Source organism: Mustelus asterias, chromosome 26, assembly GCF_964213995.1.
Source record: "Mustelus asterias chromosome 26, sMusAst1.hap1.1, whole genome shotgun sequence".
Classification (NCBI taxonomy): Eukaryota; Metazoa; Chordata; class Chondrichthyes; order Carcharhiniformes; family Triakidae; genus Mustelus; species Mustelus asterias.
The window spans coordinates 1355195-1378105 of NC_135826.1; the positions used below are offsets into that span (position 1 = coordinate 1355195).

General features: G+C 51.8%; 1 protein-coding gene across 1 annotated transcript in view; it reads left to right on the plus strand.

Moving 5' to 3' along the window:
* The window catches only part of LOC144479400 (lipoprotein lipase-like), a 41937-nt gene that overhangs the window by 11786 nt on the left and 7240 nt on the right, over positions 1-22911 (plus strand). Inside the window, exons 6-7 of the mRNA XM_078198023.1 lie at positions 1195-1437; positions 8985-9105. Coding sequence (XP_078054149.1) covers positions 1195-1437; positions 8985-9105 — 364 coding nt within the window. The remainder of the gene's footprint in view (positions 1-1194; positions 1438-8984; positions 9106-22911) is intronic.

Consider the following 22911-nt stretch of genomic DNA (forward strand, 5'->3'; position numbering starts at 1 on the left):
ATCGTGGGCCGAAGGGCCTGTTCTGTGCTGTACTGTTCTATGTTCTATGTTCATGGTGGTTACTGGACATTTGTGGGCTCACCATCATTCAGGAGGTTGGATAAATGGGATTCTGTATTGTGATGGTGAGAGAGAGAGAGAATGTCCATTTACCTAGTACCCACCCCATCCAGGTTGCAAGGGAGTTTCAGAGTTGTGAGATCACACTAACAGACAGGGGGTGGTAGGCGCTGATGTGTTAATGAAGCAGGTTCTCTTGATAATTTCAAGTCGAGACTGATACAGAATCTGAGTGGGTTCCTGTCACAGCCTGGGATCTGTAATCTGATGAAATTCAACGTGGGCAAGTGCGAGGTCGTACACTTTGGAAAAAAGAATAGAGGCATGGACTATTTTCTAAACGGTGACAAAATTCATAATGCTAAAGTGCAAAGGGACTTGGGAGTCCTAGTCCAGGATTCTCTAAAGGTAAACTTGCAGGTTGAGTCCGTAATTAAGAAAGCAAATGTAATGTTGTCATTTATCTCAAGAGGCTTGGAATACAAAAGCAGGGATGTACTTCTGAGGCTTTATAAAGCACTGGTTAGGCCCCATTTGGAGTACTGTGAGCAATTTTGGGCCCCACACCTCAGGAAGGACATACTGGCACTGGAGCGGGTCCAGCGGAGATTCACACGGATGATCCCAGGAATGGTAGGCCTGACATACGATGAACGTCTGAGGATCGTGGGATTATATTCATTGGAGTTTAGGAGGTTGAGGGGAGATCTGATAGAGACTTACAAGATAATGAACGGCTTAGATAGGATGGACGTAGGGAAGTTGTTTCCATTAGCAGGGGAGACTAGGACGCGGGGGCACAGCCTTAGAATAAAAGGGAGTCACTTTAGAACAGAGATGAGGAGAAATTTCTTCAGCCAGAGAGTGGTAGGTCTGTGGAATTCATTGCCACAGAGGGCTGTGGAGGCCGAGACGTTGAGCGTCTTCAAGACAGAAATTGATCAATTCTTGATTTCTCGAGGAATTAAGGGCTATGGGGAGAGAGAGCGGGTAAATGGAGTTGAAATCAACCATGATTGAATGGTGGAGTGGACTCGATGGGCCGAATGGCCTTACTTCCGCTCCTATGTCTTATGGTCTTATGGTCTTATGGTGTAAGCACCATTTATTCAACACCTTCTTCTCTTTCCGAAGCCTTTTCAGAAGCTGTGAAGTGTGAACATGAACGTTCGATCCGCTTATTCATTGATTCCCTGTTGTACGAGGACCAGCCATGCAAGGCTTATCGGTGCAGCAACCACCGATCCTTCGAGAAAGGGATGTGTCTGAACTGTCGCAAGCATCGCTGTAACACCCTGGGCTACAATGTCAAATGGATCAACAGCAAGCGGTGCACCAGGATGTACCTGAAGACTCGGGCAAACATGCCCTTCCGAGGTAGGCCATGGCTGAGGCCTTTCTGGGTGACGTGGGGAGTCTGGGCTGATCTCGTCCTTGGGTCAGCTGCCTGACTGAAATATGCTAGAAGTTTCCATAGGCTGGTGAGTGGGAAGAGAAAGTTAGGGCAGGATAAGGTAGGTCAGGGAGTTGGGTATTGAGAGAGTCTTGCAGGTGGAAGGAGGAGTCGGGGAAGGTGGGATGGGTAGAGGGAATGGAGTGAGTGGGTGGGGGGGGATGGGTGGTGGGGAGGTGTGTGTGCAGGGCAGAGGGGAGGGCGAGGGGGGTGGTGTGGGGAGGGTAGTGGGGGTAGGGTGAGTGGTGGGGGGTAGGGTGTGCAGGGCAGAGTGGAGGGTGAGGGGGGTGGTGTGGGGAGGGTGGTGGGGGTAGGGTGAGTGGTAGGGTGTGCAGGGCAGAGGGGAGGGTGAGGGGGTGGGGTGAGTGTTGGGTGGGTGGGGAGAGTGGGGTGTGTGTTCGGGGGGGTGTGCAGAGTGGGGGGGAGGGGTGAGTGTTGGGGGTGTGCAGGGCAGAGGGGGGTGGGGTGAGTGTTGGGGGATGGGGGGGTGGGGTGAGTGTTGGGGGGGTGTGCAGGGCAGAGGGGAGGTGGGGTGAGTGTTGGGGGGTGGGGGGGTGTGCAGGGCAGAGGGGAGGGTGGGGTGTGTGTTGGGGGGGGTGTGCAGAGCGTGGGGGGAGGGGTGAGTGTTGGGGGGTAGGGTGTGGGGTAGGGTGTGCAGGGCAGAGGGGAGGGTGAGGGGGTGGGGTGAGTGTTGGGTGGGTGGGGAGAGTGGGGTGTGTGTCGGGGGGTGTGCAGAGTGGGGGGGAGGGGTGAGTGTTGGGGGTGTGCAGGGCAGAGGGGGGTGGGGTGAGTGTTGGGGGGTGGGGTGAGTGTTGGGGGGTTTTCAGGGCAGAGGGGAGGTGGGGTGAGTGTTCGGAGGGGTGTGCAGAGCAGGGGGGGACGGGGTGAGTGTTGGGGGGGTTTGCAGGGCAGAGGGGAGGTGGGATGAGTGTTGGGGGGGGTGAGGGGAGGTGGGGTGAGTGTTGGGGGGGTGAGGGTTGGTGGGGTGAGTGTTGGGGGGGTGAGGGGAGGGTGGGGTGAGTGTTGGGGGGGTGAGTGTTGGGGGGGGTGAGTGTTGGGGGGGGTGAGGGGAGGGGGGGGGAGGGGGGGTGAGGGGAGGGGGGGGTGAGGGGAGGGGGGGTGAGGGGAGGGTGGGGTGTGTTGGGGGGGTGAGGGGAGGGTGGGGTGAGTGTTGGGGGGGGTGTGTTGGGGGGGTATGGGGAGGGTGGGATGAGTGTTGGGGGGTGCGCAGGGCAGAGGGGGGCCTAAGCTTCCCTTTTGCAGCCACAGCCTCACTTTCCGCAGCTCCTAACCTCGTGAGAATAGTGAACAGCACGATTTGCTTGGGCCACTTCCAGTTGCTGCCACCTCCCTGCAGCTTTCCCATCAGACAGGACAGAGTTCAGATCAGTCCTGGGCCCAGTCTGTGTATAAAGGAGGATCTTCCTGCTTCAGGCAGGTAGCCTCAGTGTCTGTTCATCAGAGTGGGTTGGGAGTGGCAGAAGGCGGCCAAGACCTGGGAGCATTTCAACTGCCCACACACCCGGATTCTGGGGTTAAAATCACATGTGTTCTGTTTCCGACAGCCCCTGGGGTATCGCTCACCTCCTCTGAGCAGAGGGGATTGAAGGGAGGTTTAATCAGTGTCCAGTATCATAATAGGATTTGATTTATTATTGTCACATGTATTAGTATACAGTGAAAAGTATTGTTTCTTGTGCGCTATACAGACAAAGCATACCGTTCATAGAGAAGGAAAGGAGAGAGTGCAGAATGTAGTGTTACAGTCACAGCTAAGGTGTAGAGAAAGATCAGTTTAACACTTGGCTGAGTTTTGATGGGTAACTGGAGAAGCTATTCCCTGTGGCAGGAAGGTTATAAAGCAGAGGACAGAGATTTACTGATCAAAGACTCAGGAGAATCTTTATGCAGCGAGTTGTTCTGATCTGGAATGTTCTGTCTGAAAGGCCAATCTAAGAACAACTGGCAAAGGAGAATTGGATAAATATTTGAAAGGAAGAGTCGTGTGGGAGTGTGGGGAAGTGTTGGATCGTTCTTTCAAAGAGCCAGCAGAGGCAGGATGGGCCGAATGGCTTGATTCTATAGCTGGGACCAGCACTGTGAAGTCTGTTCATAAAAAGCCTCTGAAGAAGTTCCTTTATCAGAATGAGATTGGGTCAGCAACGCAGGAGTTAAAACATTACAGAATCAACAAAACAAACTGTAAATGAATCCCTTATTGTGCTGCTGCTGTCATTAAAATCACTCACTGAATCTGTACAAATCTGATCCAAATTCCGTTACAATAAAATATTTAAGGACATGAATTCCTCGCAGAGATGGCCATCAGGCTGACGGTGATGCATTGGCACCGGCTTGCAATCACCGGCTTGCAATCACTGGTTTGTAATCACTGGTTTGTAATCAGCGGCTTGTAATCATTGGTCCTTGCCAGCTTTCCCCACTGTGCTTTGATCTTTCCTCTGCTGACACTCATAGTCAATGCTTCATGGAAGTTTCCAGTAAAGTTTGGTCTAGTTTGGACCAGGGAGCGGCGCGGGCTTGGAGGGCCGAAGGGCCTGTTCCTGTGCTGTATTGTTCTTTGTTCTTTGTTAAATGAACGATGGGGTCAGTTCCGGGGGGGGGGGGGGGGGGGGGGGCAGGGGGTGAAAGCTGAGTGAGTTGTGGGGGTGAGTTGTGGGGGGGGGGGGAAACGGGGTGTCACATTCGGAGCATGTTCTGCAATGGTTGTAATCGCATTGATTACAAATTCACTGGAGAAAATCTCCAGTATTTATATAGCGCCTTTAACTTGGGCTGTCTCCCTGCTTTGCTGGGTATTAGATGGGCAAATAGAAATTGTGAATCATCTTAGGAGTGGCCTCGTCCCCATTGGATTCTCCCTCATGTCGACGGCTGGTGACTGAGGACATGATTGGCTATGGAACAAGCCTTTTGTGGTAGGCCTTCTGCCCTCTGAGTCAAAGATAGGGGAGGGTCAAGTCCTGGGTTGTAGGATCCATTGAAACTCTCCTGTCTGTGAGGACTAACACTCCCACCGGTGCCCAGATTGTTCGGCCTCCAGAAAGAACATTGATCTTAATTGCAAAGGAGGATGGAGTATTAAAGTAGGGAGGTCTTGCCACCGCTGTACAGGGTGTTGTAGAGACCATTTAGCTCTGTGTACAGATTTGGTCACCTTTGTCTAAAGACAGACATATGTACAAATAGCAGCAACCCAGACTCTGTTGATTCCTGGGATGAAGGGGTTGTTTTATGAGGAAAGGTTGAACAGGTGGGGCCTGTACTCATTTGAGTTTAGAAGAATAAGCAGTGTTCTTATAGAGTCATGGCGGTTTACAACATGGAAACAGGCCCTTCGGCCCAACTTGTCCATGCCGCCCAGTTTTTAACCACTAAGCTGGTCCCAATTGCCCATGTTTGGCGGCACGGTAGCACAGTGGTTAGGGCGGCACGGTGGCACAGTGGTTAGGGCGGCACGGTGGCACAGTGGTTAGGGCGGCACGGTGGCACAGTGGTTAGGGCGGCACAGTGGTTAGCACTGCTGCTTCACAGCTCCAGGGTTCGATTCCCGGCTTGGATCACTGTCTGTGTGGAGTTTGCACATTCTTCCTGTGTCTGCGTGGGTTTCCTCCGGGTGCTCCGGTTTCCTCCCACAGTCCAAAGATGTGCGGGTTAGGTTAATTGGCCATTCTAAATTGCCCCTTATTGTCCCGGGGTGCATAGGTTAGAGGGATTAGCGAGTAAATATGTGGGGATATAGGGATAGGGCCTGGCTGGGATTGTGGTCGGTGCAGACTTGATGGGCCGAATGGCCTCTTTCTGGACTGTAGGGTTTCTATGATTTCTATGATTTCTATGGTTTGGCCCGTATCTCTCTATACCCCTCTTACCCATGTAACTGTCTAAATGCTTTTTAAAAGACAAAATTGTACCCGCCTCTACTACTGCCTGAAACAGAAAGGACTCTGAGAGAGCTTTAACAGGGTAGATGCTAAAAAGATCTTTCCCCGTGTGGGAATATAGAATTAGGAAACACCGTTTAAAAATAAAGGCATTTAAGACAGAGATGAGGATGAATTTCTTCTCTCAGTTGAGGTGTGGAATTCTCTTCCACAGAGAGCAGTGGGGACTGAGAACCTGAATAGATTCAAGGCCGAGCTGGACAGGGGAGTCGAGGGCAGTGGGGAGAAAGCGGGAAAGTGAGGTGACAGCTAAAATTAGAGCCATGTTCTTCTTGAATGACAGAACAGGCATTGATGGGCAGAATGGCCTCCAGCTGCTGGTTTTTCTTATCACCTTCTGACATCCTGGTCTGTCAGCCTGCGCTTCCTCCCAACAATTCCCTGTCCTTGAACAGAGCGACAGCATTGGCTGTGAACGTGAGGAAAGCGTAAAACAGAGTGTCCCACAGCACAGACTGAGACACTGTGTCCGCACCCTCACTGTCCCACAGCACAGACTGAGACACTGTGTCCACTCTCACTGTCTCACAGCACAGACTGAGACACTGTGTCCACTCTCACTGCCCCACAGCACAGACTGAGACACTGTGTCCACTCTCACTGCCCCACAGCACAGACTGAGACACTGTGTCCACTCTCACTGTCCCACAGCACAGACTGAGACACTGTGTCCGCACCCTCACTGTCCCACAGCACAGACTGAGACACTGTGTCCACTCTCACTGCCCCACAGCACAGACTGAGACACTGTGTCCGCACCCTCACTGCCCCACAGCACAGACTGAGACACTGTGTCCACCCTCACTGTCCCACAGCACAGACTGAGACACTGTGTCCACCCTCACTGCCCCACAGCACAGACTGAGACACTGTGTCCACTCTCACTGCCCCACAGCACAGATTGAGACACTGTGTCCATCCTCACTGCCCCACAGCACAGACTGAGACACTGTGTCCACTCTCACTGTCCCACAGCACAGACTGAGACACGGTGTCCGCACCCTCACTGCCCCACAGCACAGACTGAGACACTGTGTCCACTCTCACTGCCCCACAGCACAGATTGAGACACTGTGTCCACCCTCACTGTCCCACAGCACAGACTGAGACACTGTGTCCACTCTCACTGCCCCACAGCACAGACTGAGACAGTGTCCACCCTCACTGTCCCACAGCACAGACTGAGACACTGTGTCCACTCTCACTGTCCCACAGCACAGACTGAGACACTGTGTCCGCACCCTCACTGCCCCACAGCACAGACTGAGACACTGTGTCCGCACCCTCAATGCCCCACAGCACAGACTGAGACACTGTGTCCACCCTCACTGTCCCACAGCACAGACTGAGACACTGTGTCCACCCTCACTGCCCCACAGCACAGACTGAGACACTGTGTCCACCCTCACTGTCCCACAGCACAGACTGAGACACTGTGTCCGCACCCTCACTGCCCCACAGCACAGACTGAGACACTGTGTCCACCCTCACTGTCCCACAGCACAGACTGAGACACTGTGTCCACTCTCACTGTCCCACAGCACAGACTGAGACACTGTGTCCACCCTCACTGCCCCACAGCACAGACTGAGACACTGTGTCCACCCTCACTGTCCCACAGCACAGACTGAGACACTGTGTCCACTCTCACTGTCCCACAGCACAGACTGAGACACTGTGTCCACCCTCACTGCCCCACAGCACAGACTGAGACACTGTGTCCACCCTCACTGTCCCACAGCACAGACTGAGACACTGTGTCCACTCTCACTGCCCCACAGCACAGACTGAGTCACTGTGTCCACTCTCACTGTCCCACAGCACAGACTGAGACACTGTGTCCACTCTCACTGTCCCACAGCACAGACTGAGACACTGTGTCCACCCTCGCTGTCCCACAGCACAGACTGAGACACTGTGTCCACTCTCACTGTCCCACAGCACAGACTGAGACACTGTGTCCGCACCCTCACTGCCCCACAGCACAGACTGAGACACTGTGTCCGCACCCTCACTGCCCCACAGCACAGACTGAGACACTGTGTCCGCACCCTCACTGTCCCACAGCACAGACTGAGACACTGTGTCCACCCTCACTGTCCCACGGCACAGACTGAGACACTGTGTCCACTCTCACTGCCCCACAGCACAGACTGAGACACTGTGTCCACGCTCACTGTCCCACAGCACAGACTGAGACACTGTGTCCACTCTCACTGTCCCACAGCACAGACTGAGACACTGTGTCCGCACCCTCACTGCCCCACAGCACAGACTGAGACACTGTGTCCACCCTCACTGTCCCACAGCACAGACTGAGACACTGTGTCCACCCTCACTGTCCCACAGCACAGACTGAGACACTGTGTCCACTCTCACTGTCCCACAGCACAGACTGAGACACTGTGTCCACCCTCACTGCCCCGCAGCACAGACTGAGACACTGTGTCCACCCTCACTGTCCCACAGCACAGACTGAGACACTGTGTCCACCCTCACTGTCCCACAGCACAGACTGAGACACTGTGTCCACTCTCACTGTCCCACAGCACAGACTGAGACACTGTGTCCACCCTCACTTCCCACAGCACAGAGTGAGACACTGTGTCCACTCTCACTGTCCCGCAGCACAGACTGAGACACTGTGTCCACCCTCACTGCCCCACAGCACAGACTGAGACACTGTGTCCACTCTCACTGTCCCACAGCACAGACTGAGACACTGTGTCCACCCTCACTGCCCCACAGCACAGACTGAGACACTGTGTCCACCCTCACTGTCCCACAGCACAGACTGAGACACTGTGTCCACCCTCACTGCCCCACAGCACAGACTGAGACACTGTGTCCACCCTCACTGTCCCACAGCACAGACTGAGACACTGTGTCCACCCTCACTGCCCCACAGCACAGACTGAGACACTGTGTCCACCCTCACTGTCCCACAGCACAGACTGAGACACTGTGTCCACCCTCACTGTCCCACAGCACAGACTGAGACACTGTGTCCACCCTCACTGCCCCACAGCACAGACTGAGACACTGTGTCCACCCTCACTGTCCCACAGCACAGACTGAGACACTGTGTCCACCCTCACTGTCCCACAGCACAGACTGAGACACTGTGTCCGCCCTCACTGCCCCACAGCACAGACTGAGACACTGTGTCCACCCTCACTGCCCCACAGCACAGACTGAGACACTGTGTCCGCACCCTCACTGCCCCACAGCACAGACTGAGACACTGTGTCCGCACCCTCACTGTCCCACAGCACAGACTGAGACACTGTGTCCACACCCTCACTGTCCCACAGCACAGACTGAGACACTGTGTCCACACCCTCACTGTCCCACAGCACAGACTGAGACACTGTGTCCACACCCTCACTGTCCCACAGCACAGACTGAGACACTGTGTCCGCACCCTCACTGTCCCACAGCACAGACTGAGACACTGTGTCCGCACCCTCACTAACCATTAATCTGCCTCTTCCTTTTCTTACCAGTTTATCATTACCAGCTGAAGATTCACTTTTCCAACAAAGTCAATCATTTTGACATCGATCCCACCCTCTCTGTGTCTCTTCATGGGACTAAGAATGACGTGAAAGATCTTCCCATTGAAATGTAAGTATAACTTCACCCCGACACACAGCACCTGAAATTCTCTCTACCTGACAAGCATCACCATCAGTTAACCCAAACCTTTCCACACTGCCCTCCTCCAATCGCCCTCCTCCAATCACCCTCCCTCCAATCGCCCTCCTCCAATCGCCCTCCCTCCAATCGCCCTCCTCCAATCGCCCTCCTCCAATCGCCCTCCCTCCAATCGCCCTCCCTCCAATCGCCCTCCCTCCAATCGCCCTCCCTCCAATCGCCCTCCTCCAATCGCCCTCCTCCAATCGCCCTCCTCCAATCGCCCTCCTCCAATCGCCCTCCTCCAATCGCCCTCCTCCAATCGCCCTCCTCCAATCGCCCTCCTCCAATCGCCCTCCTCCAATCGCCCTTCTCCAATCGCCCTCCTCCAATCGCCCTCCTCCAATCGCCCTCCTCCAATCGCCCTCCCTCCAATCGCCCTCCCTCCAATCGCCCTCCTCCAATCGCCCTCCTCCAATCGCCCTCCTCCAATCGCCCTTCCCCCAATCGCCCTCCCCCCAATCGCCCTCCCCCCAATCGCCCTCCCCCCAATCGCCCTCCCCCCAATCGCCCTCCCCCCAATCGCCCTCCCCCCAATCGCCCTCCCCCCAATCGCCCTCCCTCCAATCGCCCTCCCTCCAATCGCCCTCCCTCCAATCGCCCTCCCTCCAATCGCCCCTCCCTCCAATCGCCCTCGTCCAATCGCCCTCATCCAATCGCCCTCCGTCCAATCGCCCTCCTCCAATCACCCTCCCTCCAATCGCCCTCCCTCCAATCACCCTCCCTCCAATCACCCTCCCTCCAATCACCCTCCCTCCAATCACCCTCCCTCCAGTCGCCCTCCCCCCTCCAGTCGCCCTCCCCCCTCCAGTCGCTCTCCCCCCTCCAGTCGCCCTCCCCCCTCCAGTCGCCCTCCCCCCTCCAGTCGCCCTCCCCCTCCAGTCGCCCTTCCCCCCAATTGCCCTTCCCCCCCTCCCGTCGCCCTCCCCCCTCCAGTCGCCCTCCCCCCTCCAGTCGCCCTCCCCCCTCCCGTCGCCCTCCCGTCGCCCTCACGTCGCCCTCCCCCCCTCCCGTCGCCCTCCCCCCCTCCCGTCGCCCTCCCCCCTCCAATCACTCCCCCCTCCAGTCACTGTGCCTCTCTTTAACTCCTAACCCCAATTCCGTCCCACCTCCCGAACATTAACAATGATCGCCCTCCTCACTCCATTTGCCGTTGCTTCCTTCACCGCCAATGACAGCCACTGTCCGCAGTCTCTGTTTACTTTGTGCCTCAAGCTCACGGCACAGAAATATCCCAAACATTTCACTGTGCCTCTTTACTTCAGTGTATCCGTCTACTCCCCCTCCCCTTTGTCCCAATTCCTCTCCAAACCTATCATTGATACCATTCACCTCACCCAGCGGGAGCGAGTTCCACATTCTCACCTCTCGCTGCCTTCACAGAGTCTCCCGAGCTCCGAGCTCGATCTTTTAGTGAGTATTTAATAATTAATCTACTCCCACCGGGAGAAACCGCTTCTCTATGGCGGGAAGGATAGAATCGGAATTCCAGCAATACTTGCTGCGGATTAGCAATGGGAATCCGATCTAGAATGTGACTTGGTATCGTACAAGGCAGTGGCCATTGTCAGGCAGCGTGACTTGTTATCGTACAAGGCAGTGAGGAGAGATGTGGGAATGGAGTCACACACAGAGCAGGGTCATCGCATCAGGATTTCTTTCATACATCCGATTGGTCAATCACTGGGATGTTAGAACAATCAGTTAGCTTCATTTTCATCTAAACTGGAACAAATTCTGAATGTCCACATTTCCCAAACTGACCCCACTTGGAGTACTGCGCGCAGTTCTGGTCACCTCATTACAGGAAAGATGTTGAAGCCATTGAAAGGGTGCAGAGGAGATTTACAAGGATGTTGCCTGGATTGGGGGGCATGCCTTATGAGGATAGGTTGAGGGAGCTTGGTCTCTTCTCCCTGGAGAGACGAAGGATGAGAGGTGACCTGATAGAGGTTTACAAGATGTTGAGAGGTCTGGATAGGGTAGACTCTCAGAGGCTATTTCCAAGGGCTGAAATGGTTGCTACGAGAGGACACAGGTTTAAGGTGCTGGGGGGTAGGTACAGAGGAGATGTCAGGGGTAAGTTTTTCACTCAGAGGGTGGTGGGTGAGTGGAATCGGCTGACGTCGGTGGTGGTGGAGGCGAACTCGATAGGGTCTTTTAAGAGACTTCTGGATGAGTACATGGGATTTAATGGGATTGAGGGCTATAGATAGGCCTAGAGGTGGGGATGTGATCGGCGCAACTTGTGGGCCGAAGGGCCTGTTTGTGCTGTGGCTTTCTATGTTCTATGTTCTATGTTCTATGACTGAGAGGCAGACAGACAGCAGAGTGACTGAGAGACAGACAGACAGCAGAGTGACTGAGAGACAGACAGACAGCAGAGTGACTGAGAGGCAGACAGACAGCAGAGTGACTGAGAGGCAGACAGACAGCAGAGTGACTGAGAGACAGACAGACAGACAGCAGAGTGACTGAGAGACAGACAGACAGACAGCAGAGTGACTGAGAGACAGACAGACAGCAGAGTGACTGAGAGACAGACAGACAGCAGAGTGACTGAGAGACAGACAGACAGCAGAGTGACTGAGAGGCAGACAGACAGCAGAGTGACTGAGAGGCAGACAGACAGCAGAGTGACTGAGAGACAGACAGACAGCAGAGTGACTGAGAGGCAGACAGACAGCAGAGTGACTGAGAGGCAGACAGACAGCAGAGTGACTGAGAGACAGACAGACAGACAGCAGAGTGACTGAGAGACAGACAGACAGCAGAGTGACTGAGAGACAGACAGACAGCAGAGTGACTGAGAGACAGACAGACAGCAGAGTGACTGAGAGACAGACAGACAGCAGAGTGACTGAGAGGCAGACAGACAGCAGAGTGACTGAGAGGCAGACAGACAGCAGAGTGACTGAGAGACAGACAGACAGCAGAGTGACTGAGAGGCAGACAGACAGCAGAGTGACTGAGAGGCAGACAGACAGCAGAGTGACTGAGAGACAGACAGACAGACAGCAGAGTGACTGAGAGACAGACAGACAGCAGAGTGACTGAGAGACAGACAGACAGCAGAGTGACTGAGAGACAGACAGACAGACAGCAGAGTGACTGAGAGACAGACAGACAGCAGAGTGACTGAGAGGCAGACAGACAGACAGCAGAGTGACTGAGAGACAGACAGACAGCAGAGTGACTGAGAGACAGACAGACAGCAGAGTGACTGAGAGACAGACAGACAGCAGAGTGACTGAGAGACAGACAGACAGCAGAGTGACTGAGAGACAGACAGACAGCAGAGTGACTGAGAGACAGACAGACAGCAGAGTGACTGAGAGTCAGACAGACAGCAGAGTGACTGAGAGGCAGACAGACAGACAGCAGAGTGACTGAGAGACAGACAGACAGCAGAGTGACTGAGAGACAGACAGACAGCAGAGTGACTGAGAGACAGACAGACAGCAGAGTGACTGAGAGACAGACAGACAGCAGAGTGACTGAGAGACAGACAGACAGCAGAGTGACTGAGAGACAGACAGACAGCAGAGTGACTGAGAGACAGACAGACAGCAGAGTGACTGAGAGGCAGACAGACAGACAGCAGAGTGACTGAGAGACAGACAGACAGCAGAGTGACTGAGAGACAGACAGACAGCAGAGTGACTGAGAGACAGACAGACAGCAGAGTGACTGAGAGACAGACAGACAGACAGCAGAGTGACTGAGAGACAGACAGACAGACAGCAGAGTGACTGAGAGACAGACAGACAGCAGAGTGACTGAGAGACAGACAGACAGCAGAGTGACTGAGAGGCAGACAGACAGCAGAGTGACTGAGAGACAGACAGACAGACAGCAGAGTGACTGAAAGACAGACAGACAGCAGAGTGACTGAGAGGCAGACAGACAGCAGAGTGACTGAGAGGCAGACAGACAGCAGAGTGACTGAGAGACAGACAGACAGCAGAGTGACTGAGAGACAGACAGACAGCAGAGTGACTGAGAGGCAGACAGACAGCAGAGTGACTGAGAGACAGACAGACAGACAGCAGAGTGACTGAGAGACAGACAGACAGCAGAGTGACTGAGAGGCAGACAGACAGCAGAGTGACTGAGAGGCAGACAGACAGCAGAGTGACTGAGAGACAGACAGACAGACAGCAGAGTGACTGAGAGACAGACAGACAGCAGAGTGACTGAGAGGCAGACAGACAGCAGAGTGACTGAGAGGCAGACAGACAGCAGAGTGACTGAGAGACAGACAGACAGCAGAGTGACTGAGAGGCAGACAGACAGCAGAGTGACTGAGAGACAGACAGACAGCAGAGTGACTGAGAGACAGACAGACAGCAGAGTGACTGAGAGGCAGACAGACAGCAGAGTGACTGAGAGACAGACAGACAGCAGAGTGACTGAGAGGCAGACAGACAGACAGCAGAGTGACTGAGAGACAGACAGACAGCAGAGTGACTGAGAGACAGACAGACAGCAGAGTGACTGAGAGACAGACAGACAGCAGAGTGACTGAGAGGCAGACAGACAGCAGAGTGACTGAGAGACAGACAGACAGCAGAGTGACTGAGAGGCAGACAGACAGCAGAGTGACTGAGAGACAGACAGACAGCAGAGTAACGGAAATAAATACTAGATACCAAATATTCCTGGATATTGCGGAAAGTTAAGGAATGGAAGGAAGGAAAGGAGGTGATAGCAGTGTTGATTCAGGACAGAGATGCCCTGGTGCTCTGGTGGACTGGGTCTATTTGATTAGAGATTAGAAACTGTCTTTTAGCATCACGTTGCCTGGGTTACTCTCCAGGCCACCCACTAACTGGCAAGAATAGGAGACAAAATGTGAGAGGAATGTTCCGAGCAGGTGCAGGAAGGAGAGCGCAGTGACTTTGTGTTGTCGGGGACCTCACTGCTGTCTATATCCTGATCATTAATATAAAGGGAAGAGGGGGACACAGCCCTCGGGAATGTTCCATTCTCTGTCTTTAGCCTGTGCAAGCTCCAACAACCCGGGGGTGCCGGCACCCTTCCAGATCTTTCTTCCCCATCACTTCTCTCTGATCCCTTCCCTTCTTCTCACCCCACCTCTCGCTGTGATACCCTCGGACTTTTACCTTTCTGCTGCTGAATGACCTTCCCTATACACCACTTCCATCCCCTCACTCTCCATTCTCACTTTCTGACCAGGAGTTTGCCCCCAGCCGATAAACCCTTTCACCTCCCTCCAGAATTCCCCCTCCACCTGGACCCCTCCCTCTGGCCTCTTTGCTTTTCGCGGGGAACTGTCGGCATGGCTTTGGCCATTTCAATGTCTCTGCTCCCCTCACGCATCCTGTCTCTCTCTCTCTGAATTTGCCATACTCTCAGCTCTAAATCCAGACATTGTTATCAAAGCTGTTGACGATGGTGCTGACCTACACCTCTCAGAGGCCGAGAGCCAACACTCTGACCCTCTTCCCAACTCCCTCTGGACAATGACCCCCCACTGCTGAACAACAAGCCGTTGTTTCCAGGACTGTCACTCCCCTCACCTCTGGAGGTCTTCCCTCTACAAATTCCCATCTTAACAGCCCGCCCTATCTCCTTCCCAACAGCCACAACAGGGGAGTCCTGAAAGACCCCTCAGCCTGTCCCTGACCTGCCGAACAAACTTCTTCCTATCTTGACTATTCTTTCCCTCTGTCGCCAATCTCTTCTCACTCCATCCAGGATTCTGCTGACACCCGACATCATTTTAACACTTCCTGGTTTCCCAGCTTTAACTGCCTCCTCTTCACTATAAACACCTCCCTACATAAAGAACAAAGAACAATACAGCACAGGAACAGGCCCTTCGGCCCTCCAAGCCCGCACCGATCATGTATTCCTAACTAGACCATCAGTTTGTATCCCTCTATTCCCAGTTTGTTCATGTGGCTATCTAGATAAGTCTTAAAAATTCCTAGTGTGTCTGCCTCAACCACCTTGCTTGGGAGTGCATTCCAGGCCCCCACCACCCTCTGTGTAAAATACGTCCCCTGCATACCCGTATTGAACCTTGCCCCCCATACCTTGAACTTGTGACCCCTTGTGTTTGTCATTTCTGACCTGGGAAAAAGCTTCCAACTGTTCACCCTATCTATGCCCTTCATAATTTTATAAACTTCTATTAGGTCGCCCCTCAACCTCTGTCTTTCCAGGGAGAACAACCCTAGTTTACTCAATCTCACCTCATAGCTAATACCCTCCATACCAGGCAACGTCCTGGTAAACCTTCTCTGTACTCTCTCCAAAGCCTCCACATCCTTCTGGTAGTGCGGCGACCAGAACTGGATGCAGTATTCCAGATGTGGCCTAACCAACGTTCTATATAACTGCAACATCATATGCCAACTTTTATACTCTATGCCCCGTCCAATAAAGGTAAGCATGCCATATGCCTTCTTCACCACCTTTTCCACCTGTGTTGCCACCTTTAAGGATCTGTGGACTTGCACACCCAGATCACTCTGTGTGTCTGTACTCTTGATGGTTCTGCCATTTATTGTATAGCTCCCCCCTGCATTAGATCTACCAAAATGCATCACTTCGCATTTATCCGGATTAAATTCCATCTGCCATTTCTCCGCCCAATGTTCCAGCCAATCTATATCCTGCTGTATTCTCTGACAATGTTCATCACTATCCGCAACTCCAGCAATCTTTGTGTCGTCCGCAAACTTACTGATCACACCAGCTACATCTTCCTCCAAATCATTTATATATATCACAAACAGCAGAGGTCCCAGTACAGAGCCCTGCGGAACACCACTAGTCACAGACCTCTAATCAGAAAAAGACCCCTCCACTGTTACCCTCTGTCTTCTATGGCCAAGCTAGTTCTGTACCCATCTAGCTAGTTCACCTTTGATCCTATGAGATTTAACCTTTTGCACCAGCCTGCCATGAGGGACCTTGTCAAATGCTTTACTAAAATCCATGTAGACGACATCCACGGCCCTTCCCTCGTCAATCATTTTTGTCACCTCCTCAAAAAACTCAACCAAATTTGTGAGGCATGACCTCCCTCGTACAAAACCATGTTGTCTATCACTAATGAGACTATTCAGTTCTAAATGTGTATAGATCCTATCTCTAAGAATCTTCTCCAACAATTTCCCTATCACGGACGTCAAGCTCATTGGCCTATAATTACCCGGGTTATCCTTGCTACCCTTCTTAAATAACGGGACCACATTTGCTATCCTCTAATCCTCTGGGACCTCACCTGTGTCCAATGAAGAAACAAAGATTTCTGTTAGAGGCCCAGCAATTTCATCTCTTGTCTCTCTCAGTAATCTAGGACAGATGCCATCTGGCCCTGGGGATTTGTCTACCTTAATGCTTCCTAAAACACCTAACACTTCCTCCCTTGTAATTGCGATTTGTTCTAATGGGTCTACACATCCCTCTGAGACACTACCAATCGTCGTGTCCCTCTCCTTTGTGAATACTGATGCAAAGTATTCATTTAGGATCTCACCTACTTCCTTGGGTTTTAAGCATAATTCCCCTCCTTTGTTCTTGAGAGGTCTGACCCTTTCTCTGACAACCCTCTTGTTCCTAACTTATGTATAAAATGCCTTGGGATTCTCCTTAATCCTGTCTGCCAAGGACATTTTGTGACCCCTTTTTGCCCTTCTAACTCCCTGTTTGAGTTCTTTTCTACTTTCTCTGTGTTCCTCCTCCAGTGCTTCATCTGTTTTTAGCTGCCTGGACCTCATGTATGCCTCTTTTTTCTTTTTGATTAGACCCACAATTTCTCTGGTTATCCATGGCTCTCGAATCCTACCTTTCCTCTCCTTCCTCTTTACAGGCACATGCCTGTCCTGCAGTCCTATCAACTGCTCCTTAAAAGATTCCCACATGCCAGATGTGGATTTACCCTCGAACAGCCTCTCCACATAGTGGGTGGCACGGTGGCACAGTGGTTAGCACTGCCGCTTCACAGCATCAGGGACCTGGGTTCAATTCCCAGTCTTAGGTCACTGTGGGGAGTTTGCACTTTATCCCCGTGTCTGCATGGGTTTCCTCCGGGTGCTCTGGTTTCCTCCCACACTGCAAAGATGCGCAGGTTAGGTGGATTGGCCGTGGGAAATGTGTGGGGTTACGGGGATGGGGTGGAAGGGAGGGCCTGGGTAAGATGCTCTCTCAGAGAGTTGATACAGACTCGATGAGCCAGATGGCCTCTTTCTGCACTGTAGGGATTCTATAGTACACCTTCACCCCCCATCAGGACTGTCTGAAGGCTCACCTCTGCTGCCTTGAACAGAGGCCGAGACCTGCCGATCCTTCCCCTCTCCTGCTTGGCTGAAATTGTTCACTAATCGAACAACTCTCTTAACTCTTCCTTTCTCCAAACCATAGAAACCCTACAGTACAGAAAGAGGCCATTCAGCCCATCGAGTCTGCACCGACCACAATCCCACCCAGGCCCTACCCCCATATCCCTACATATTTTACCCACTAATCCCTCTAACCTACGCCTCTCAGGACACTAAGGAACAATTTTAGCATGGCCAATCAACCTAACCTGCACATCTTTGGACTGAGGGAGGAAACCAGAGCACCCGGAGGAAACCCACGCAGACACGAGGAGAATGTGCAAACTCCACACAGACAGTGACCCGAGCCGGGAATCGAACCCGGGACCCTGGAGCTGTGAAGCAGCAGTGCTAACCACTGTGCTACTGTGCCGCCCCAAGCACAAAAGGCATTGGGATGGATAGCTCAATAGATCCTAGCTATGCCTATATTTCTGTGGGTATGTGGACCATTTCTTGTTCTAGTCCTATTGGGATCCTCTCCTCATCTCTTTTTCTGATGACTGTATTGGTACTGCTTATACCTCTCACCCTACATTGGAAAACTTCATCAACTTGGCTTCCATATTCGACCCTGTCTCTCACCTTCACATGCCCATGCTGCCTGTCGCAATTCCTCTCTCTCTATTTCTGGGGTTGGACAGTTTACTAAAATTCACTACAATTCCCACAACTACCTCGATTCCACGTCCTCACTCCTTGCACAATGTACGGACTGCATTCCATTCTCCCAATTTCTCCATCACATCTGTCCTGAAGATGCTACTTTGCACATCAGCATTTTTGCTTTGACCAAGTCTCCCCCACTCTGTGGTCGGCAGAGCCAATCAGCCACATTTCCCACAACTTTAGTTCACCCCCACCCCCCCCGCCCCCGCCCACCGCCCCCATCCACTCCCCTGGCCCCCCCCGCCCCCCCTGCCTCCCCCGCCCGCCCCTGCCCCCCCGCCCCCCCCCACGCCCACCCCCCCGCCCCCCCTACGCCCAACCCCCCCGCCCACCCCCACACCCCCCCACCCCCCCGCCCACCCCCCACCGCCCACCCCCCCTGCCCCCCCAACCCCCCTGCCCCCCCCGCCCCCCCTGCCCCCTCACCCCCCCACCCCCCCACCCCCCGCCCTGCCCCCCCTGCCCCCCCACCCCCCCCCCTGCACCCCCCTGCACCCCACCCCCCGCCCCACCTGCCCCCCCCCCCCCCCCCCCCGCCCATACCATTTTGGATACTGTTGGGGGAGATGGCTCACCAGGGGAAGGTGGCAGCAGCCAGGTTCATGGCACCGTAGCTGGCTTTGCTGCACAGGAGGGCAGGAAAAAGAGTGGCAGAGTTATAGTGATAGGGGATTCAATTGTAAGGGGAATAGACAGGCATTTCTGCGGACGCAACTGAGACTCCAGGATGGTACATTGCCTCCCTGGTGCAAGGGTCAAGGATGTCACGGAGCAGCTGCAGGACATTCTGGAGGGGGAGGGTGAACAGCCAGCTGTCGTGGTGCATATAGGCACCAACAATATAGGTAACAAAATGGGATGAGGTCCAAAAGCTGAATTTAGGGAGTTAGGAGTTAAACTAAAAAGTAGGACCTTAAAGGTAGTGATCTCAGGATTGCTGCCAGTGCCACGTGTTAGTCAGAGTAGGAATGTCAGGATCGCTAAGATGAATATGTGGCTTGTGAGATGGTGCAAGAGGGAAGGATTCAAATTCCTGGGACATTGGAACCGGTTCTGGGGGAGGTGGGACCAGTACAAATCAGATAGTCTGCACCTGGGCAGGATTGGAACCAATGTCCTCGGGGAAGTGTTTGATAGTGCTGTTGGGGAGGTTTAAACTAATATGGCAGGGGATAGGAACCGATGCAGGAAGTCAGACGGAAGTAAAGTGATGACAGAAACAAAGGGGAAAAGTGGAAGGCAGAGAAACCAAAGACAAACATCAGAAAGGGCCACAAAATAGAGTACAGAGACTGTGGAGAACTCAATGAATAGGTCCAGTAAGGCTAAAAGAAATAAAACACAGGGAGAGTGTACAAAACATGACAGGACAGATGGTCTGAGGAAGCAGGGCAGAGAGCGAGGGAAGTCTAGATTAAAGTGCATTTATCTCAATGCAAGAGGCCTGATGGGCAAGGCAGATGAACTCTCGGCATGGATAGGTACGTGGGACTGGGATATTATAGCTATTACTGAAGCATGGTTAAGGGAAGGGCAGGATTGGCAGCTCAATGTTCCAGGGTACAGATGCTATAGGAAAGACAGAACAGGAGATAAGGGAGGAGGGGGAGTTACATTTTTGATTAAGGAGAACATCACGGCAGTATAGGGAGAGGATATATTGAGGGTTCGACCACTAAGTCTATATGGGTAGAACTGAGAAATAAGGGGGAGATCATTTTGATAGGATTGTACCACAGGCCCCCAAATAGTCAGCAGGAATTTGAGGAGCAAATATGTAAGGAGATTACAGATAGCTCCAAGAAAAATAGGGTGGTAATAGTCGGAGATTTTAACTTTCCCAACATTGACTGGGACAGCCATAGTATTAGGGGGTTGGATGGAGAGAAATTTGTTGAGTGTATTCAGGAGGAATTTCTCATTCAGTATGTGGATGGCCCGACTAGAGAGGGGGCAAAACTTGATCTCCTCTTGGGAAATAAGGAAGGGCAGGTGACAGAAGTGTTAGTGAGGGATCACTTTGGGACCAGTGACCATAATTCCATCAATTTTAAGGTAGCTCTGGAGAATGATAGGTCTGTCCCAAAAGTTAAAATTTTAAATTAGGACAAGGTCAATTTTGATGGTATCAGACAGGAACTTTCAAAAGTTGATTGGCGGAGTCTGTGGGAAGGCAAAGGGACATCTGGTAAGTGGGAGGCTTTTAAAATTGTGTTAACCAGGGTTCAGGGTAAGCACATTCCTCTTAGAGTGAAGGGCAAGGCTGGTAGAAGTAAGGAACCCTGGATGACATATTGAGGCCCTGGTCAAAAAGAAGGAGGCATATGACATACAGGCAGCTGGGATCAAGTGAATCTCTTGAAGAGTATAGGGGGTGTAGGAGTAGAGTTAAGAGAGAAATCAGGAGGGCAAAAAGGGGACATGAGATTGCTTTGGCAGATAAGGCAAAGGAGAATCCAAAGAGCTTCTACAAATACATAAAGGGCAAAAGAGTAACAAGGGAGAGAGTAGGGTCTCTTAAGGATCAACAAGGTCATCTATGTGTGGATCCACCAGAGATGAGTGAGATCCTAAATGAATATTTCTCATCAGTATTTACTGTTGAGAAAGGCATGGATGTGAGGGAACTTGGGGAAATAAATAGTGATGTTTTGAGGAGTGTACATATTACAGAGAAGGAGGTGCTGGAAGTCTTAAAGTGCATCAACGTAGATAAATCCCTGGGACCTGCTGAAATGTATCCCAGGACATTGTGGGAGGCTATGGAGGAAATTGTGGATCCCCTGGCAAAGATATTTGAATCATCGACAGACACAGGTGAGATGCCTGAAGATTGAAGGGTGTCAAATGTTGTGCCTTTGTTTAAGAAGGGCTGCAGGGAAAAGCCTGGGAGCTACAGGCCAGTGAACCTCACATCTGTAGTGGGTAAGTTGTTAGAAGGTATTCTGAGAGACAGGATCTATAGATACTTAGAGATGCAAGGACTGATTAGGAACAGTCAGCATGGCCTTGTGAGTGGAAAATCATGTCTCACAAATTTGATTGAGTTTTTGAAGGGGTAACCAAGAGGTAGACGAGGGCAGTGCAGTTGATGTTGTCTACATGGACTTCAGCAAGGCCTTTGACAAGGTATCGCATGGTAGGTTGTTGCATAAGATTAAATCTCACGGGATCCAGGGTGAGGTAACCAATTGGATACGAAATGTGCTTGACGACAGAAGAGTGGTTGTAGAGGGTTGTTTTTCAAAGAGAGGCCTGTGACCAGCGGTGTGCCTCAGGGATCGGTGCTGGGCCCACTGTTATTTGTTATTTATATTAATGATTTGGATGAGAATTTATGGGGTATGGTTAGTAAGTTTTCAGATGACACCAAGATTGGTAGCATAGTGGACATTGAAGAAGGTTATCTAGGATTGCAACGGGATCTTGATCATTTGGACCGGTGGACCGATGAATAGCAAATGGAATTTAATTTAGATAAATTCGAGGTGATGCATTTTGGTAGATCGAAGCAGGGCAGGACTTACTCAGTTAATGGTAGGGCATTCGGGAGAATTACAGAACTCTCGGGGTACAGATCTCGGGGTACAGGTTCATAGCTCTTTGAAAGTGGATTCACAGGTGGACAAAGTTGTGAAGAAGGCATTCACCATGCTTGGTTTAATTGGTCAGAACATTGAATACAGGAGTTGAGATGTCTTGTTGAAGTTGTACAAAACATTGGTAAGGCTACGCTTGGAATACTGTGTACAGTTCTGGTTGCCTTATTATAGAAAGGATATTATTAAACTGGAAGAGTGCAGAAAAGATTTACTAGGATGCTACCGGGACTTGATTGTTTCAGTTAAAAGGAGAGGCTGAATAGACTGGAACTTTTTTCCCTGGAGCGTAGGAGGCTGAGGGGTGACCTTATAGAGATCTATAAAATAATGAGGGGCATAGACAAGGTAGATAGTCAGCATCTTTTCCCAACAGTAGGGGAGTCTAAAACTAGAGGGCATAGGTTTAAGGCGAGAGGGGAGAGATACAAAAGTGTTCAGAAGGGCAATAGTTTCACACAGAGGGTGTGAATGTTTGAAACAAGCTGCCAGAGATAGTAGTAGAGGTGGGTACAATTTTGTCTTTTAAAAAGCATTGAGACAGTTACATGGGTAAGATGGGTATAGAAGGATATGGGCCAAATGCGAGCAATTGGCACTAGCTTAGTGGTAAAAACTGGGAAGCATGGACAAGTTGGGCTGAAGGTCCTGTTTCCATGCTGTAAACCTCTATGACTCTATAACCACCTTTCGAGGAAATGAATTCCAGAATCTTCCAATTCTCTGAGAGAAAAGGGTTTTCCTCCTCTCTGTCCTAAATGAGCGACCCCTTATTTGTAAACAGTGACCCCTCGTTCTAGATTCACCCACAAGAGAAAACATTCTCTCCACACCCACCCTGTCAAGTCACCTCTTACTCTTCTAAACTCCAGCAGATACAAGCCTAGCCTGGTTAACCTTTCCTCAGTAGACAACCGCCCATTTCAGGTATCAGTCTAGTAAACCTTCTCTGAACTGCTTCCAATGCATTTACATCCTTCCTTAAATAAGGAGGTGATACTGTACACAGTACTCCAGATGCGGTCTCACCAATGTCCTGTGTAACTGAGGTATAATCTCCATACTCTTGTATTCAATTGCCCTCGCAATAAACAATAACATTCTATTAGCTTTGC